The following is a 3,604-nucleotide window of genomic DNA, read 5'->3' as shown; positions in this document are numbered from 1 at the left end:
CTCTCTCTCTCTCTCTCTCTCTCTCTCTCTCTCTCTCTCTCTGGGTGTTCGGTCGAGCACTCGAGGAGAAGTGAGTGACCTCCGCGCGAGAGATACGACCCGCTTCCTCGTACGCGCGTGGAATAGGAGATGGCCGAACGATTGATTGGAATACAGGCGCGAGATGCGCGAGAAGATGTTTGGAGGAGTGGACGTGACCTTGATGATGGTGTTGATAGGGTGGTACAGAGATCTGCAGAGATGAGGAGAGAGAATGGGTTTCTTTTCGAGGTTTGATGATGTGTAAAGAGGAGTGGTTTGCGAAAAGCCTTTTGCCTTTTGCAAGGGGGGATGAATCGGGGAAGGGAATGAAACGATTGGAAAGAATTAGGTAGATAGTTGAGGGTTAAATTAGGGAGAGTTAGGAAGAGATAGAAAGTTGGATTGGAATTTAATGGAATAGCGTGTTTGAGAGGATTTTTTTTTTCTTCAGAAGGACGAGTTAAAAAAGAGGGATGAATTCGTTAGACAGATATAAAAACGGTGTCGAGCGTGGGCAAATATGTTATATTTCGAAAATAGCCACGGTATAACAACACGAAGGGGAAAAACAATGTTAGGCGAGTGTGTATGATGATGAGCGTTTATTTTTCATGTTTGACTCTGTTCGAGAAATTCGATATGGGAGAGGGATAAATTTCGAGATTTGATAAAAGAAACTTTGAAAGAAAGTTCTATTTATATTTGCAATACTACGATAATTTCGTTCTTTTATTGTGAGCCAAAAAAAAAGAAGATCCATCTCCCGATATTAAATCGATTATAAATCAAACAATATCAAACTGTTATTATTTAGAGAATAGAGATCCACAGAGAATAGAATTGTTTAAGGAAAGTAATAAGGAAAAAACGAAATATCATAATCGAGGTAATTTCCTATCCTGGGAAGGAGGAGGCGAAATTTAATAGTGAATTCCATATACGTGAACGTAATGAATAGTCGAGACTACCGAATGCGACTCTAATTGGACAAGATGGAGCATACGATCACGCTAATTATCGATCAAAGCGAAGTGTCTCGGCGAGTAGGGTCGACATAAGGACACGGCTGACTAATTGGACGTAGCATGGCGTATGATCTCGTGTATGTAGTCGTGAAAATGTTTTCAGCTATTGAGCAGGGTTGCTTCTAGAAGCGTACCGCATATGGCGTTAATAAGTAGAGACGACGTATATATATATTTGTAATACATGTGTATGTGAATAATAAAATATACGTTTTAAATTTTTTTCTTTTTCATCATTAACAAATTGAAATCGAATATGAAAATTTATAATATTGATAAAAAGAAATAGACTTCTAATATTATCGTATATTAAAGAAGAAGTTAGTTTAGTGCGAATAATAATACGATTTATTATAAATTATAAGAATTAATTAAATTTCGAAAACTGTTTTCACCGTTAACTCAAACAATCTCGAAAGCATTATTGATATTTCAAATAAATACTACAGAATACTTTATTTATCTTATATATTTTCCATCTCCTTCGGAAAAATATCAAAAATCACGAGATATATCCGAGAAAAATCGATGTAAAAAAAAATAAAAAAATATTAAAAAAAGAAAATTCCAATATACTTAAATCGACATTTTATCTCGATCTTACGCGTTCTCGATCGATTCGACTCAACTTGTTAGAGATAACAGAGAATTGGCGCTAGTGATTTCCTGCCGATTGCTTTCGAATGCAGTCAATTACTTTCGCGCCGGGAAATTACGGATCCGTGCTCGATCCTCGAGATATTATCGTTTCAAGTGTAAGCACGTCTAATTCGCAGCACCGTGATATTCCACTAATTTGCATCGAGGTATTAGCATCGACTGTAGTTGAAACGAAAAGATCGCATCGCGCGCAATTATTATCAGTTGCTCGTCTTCAAATTAACATCAGTACACATTTTAAACGTTTTCCACTCATTTCACGCAAATTTCGTTCCTTTTAAATCAGACAAGGAACCGATAAAACCGATAAAAGAACAAACGTATCACTTCAAACATGCACAAACTTCTTCAATCCTCCTCTATAATATATAATATATACATATAATCAGACAAGTTCTCCTTTTTAAATCGAAGAAGAGATCGACAAAGATGTAAGAAGATACAAAGACGATTTCCTTCAAACGTTCACTTACAACCGCTTCAAACACGTACAAACCGTTCTCCTTTATAATCGAGTTCTCCTTTTTTTTTTAAATCGAACACAGAGATCGAGCACAAATGTAAAGAACGAAAGAACGTTTCTTCCAACAACTTCAAACGAGCGCAAACTTCTCGATGCCTTATAATGCCACGTACGACCGTTAATAAAGCTCTGAGCCACGCGATCCGATCGCGATACGACCTATCCAACTGGCGGCGATCGGTAAGAAAAATCGAGAAGGAAACGAAATCGATACGATACTCGGTGGCGATAAACATTGGAAGCAATGGGAGGGTGGGTGTAAAGTCGCTCAGAATAGAACGACGGCTCTCTACGATCAACCAACCAGCCAGCCGGTTACGAAGCTCCTCGAGGGCTATGGCAAGCGGGTGGAAAGCTGGAATGTGGGTCACAGGGATTGCGAACAACCATGGTGGAGCCCTCGTTGTATGTGTGTGTGTGTATACCTTTCAATGGCCCATAAGCAAGTGCGAGAGTGAAAGAAAGAGGCGGAAAACAGATATCGGATTTTGTCGTGGAAGAAACTGAAACGAGTTAATCCGACCGTGCTTCCGGCTATCGATACTATCCCCTGATGAAAGATTAGAGTTTTAAGGGCCACGTATAGCCACGTTGGCCATTTTTCCTTGGGAGAAAGGTTGCCGATCATTTTGATAAGATCGATCGATGTTTCCTTCTTTTAATGTTTGTTAACTGTTTGTGGACCCTCCAGAGAAAGGAACCACTCTATGGCATTGCTTTGTTCGATTCGATACTTGTACTACTATGACTAATTGTCAAAACGATGTAAAAAGATTAGGCGCCCCGAAAGAAAAATTCTTACAAAAATATTTCTTAAAAAAAGAAAAGAGAAGTTAAATTTATTACCTTTGCTGTCGAAATTGATCAACATGCATCGATCATCGGCCGCGATGTCGCATTTGTAAACTGCGCCGCCTCTGTAAACGCCAGCCTGAGGAGTTTCGGCCTCCGGTGCACCCACGATGGCCCTGCAAAAGGAAACGCGACGAATCGGCGTTGAAATCTTTCTTGCACCCGTTCCAAACAAGAGATAATAAAAGTGGATAATGATGATTAAAACGCAGTGTAAAAACGGAGTTGCGTAATTGGATGGTTAATGTGTGTTTGGTCATCGTTCGATATTCGCATTATCGCATTATCGCGTTAAGGAAAGACGATGATGCGAACGTATTTCCGAGATCGAGGTCAGTGGTCACGAGCTATTTTGAACAGTGGCGCAAGAGAGTCTGGTAACTGATCCGACCGGCCGATGGACGAGTTATTAAACCAGGTAACACAATTTGCCACCGCAATTTTTATCGGTTTCACGGAGACGATCGTGGCGCTAGTTCGCATAGATAACGATAGAGGGCGTGTTGAAGAAATTGAACCGTTT

General features: G+C 39.7%; 1 protein-coding gene across 2 annotated transcripts in view; it reads right to left on the bottom strand.

The window, feature by feature from the left end:
* LOC102673330 (integrin alpha-PS2-like) overlaps positions 1 to 3,604 on the bottom strand; it is an 86,430-nt gene that overhangs the window by 55,452 nt on the left and 27,374 nt on the right. For both annotated transcript variants that reach the window (XM_006614497.2, XM_006614496.2), the window contains exon 2: positions 3,076 to 3,197. In XM_006614497.2, the coding sequence (XP_006614560.1) occupies positions 3,076 to 3,197 (122 nt within the window). The remainder of the gene's footprint in view (positions 1 to 3,075; positions 3,198 to 3,604) is intronic.

Source organism: Apis dorsata, unplaced genomic scaffold, assembly GCF_000469605.1.
Source record: "Apis dorsata unplaced genomic scaffold, Apis dorsata 1.3 scaffold_188, whole genome shotgun sequence".
NCBI classification, from domain to species: domain Eukaryota; kingdom Metazoa; phylum Arthropoda; class Insecta; order Hymenoptera; family Apidae; genus Apis; species Apis dorsata.
Note: the sequence above shows the minus strand (reverse complement) of the source record. Positions and strands in the feature narration are given on the sequence as shown.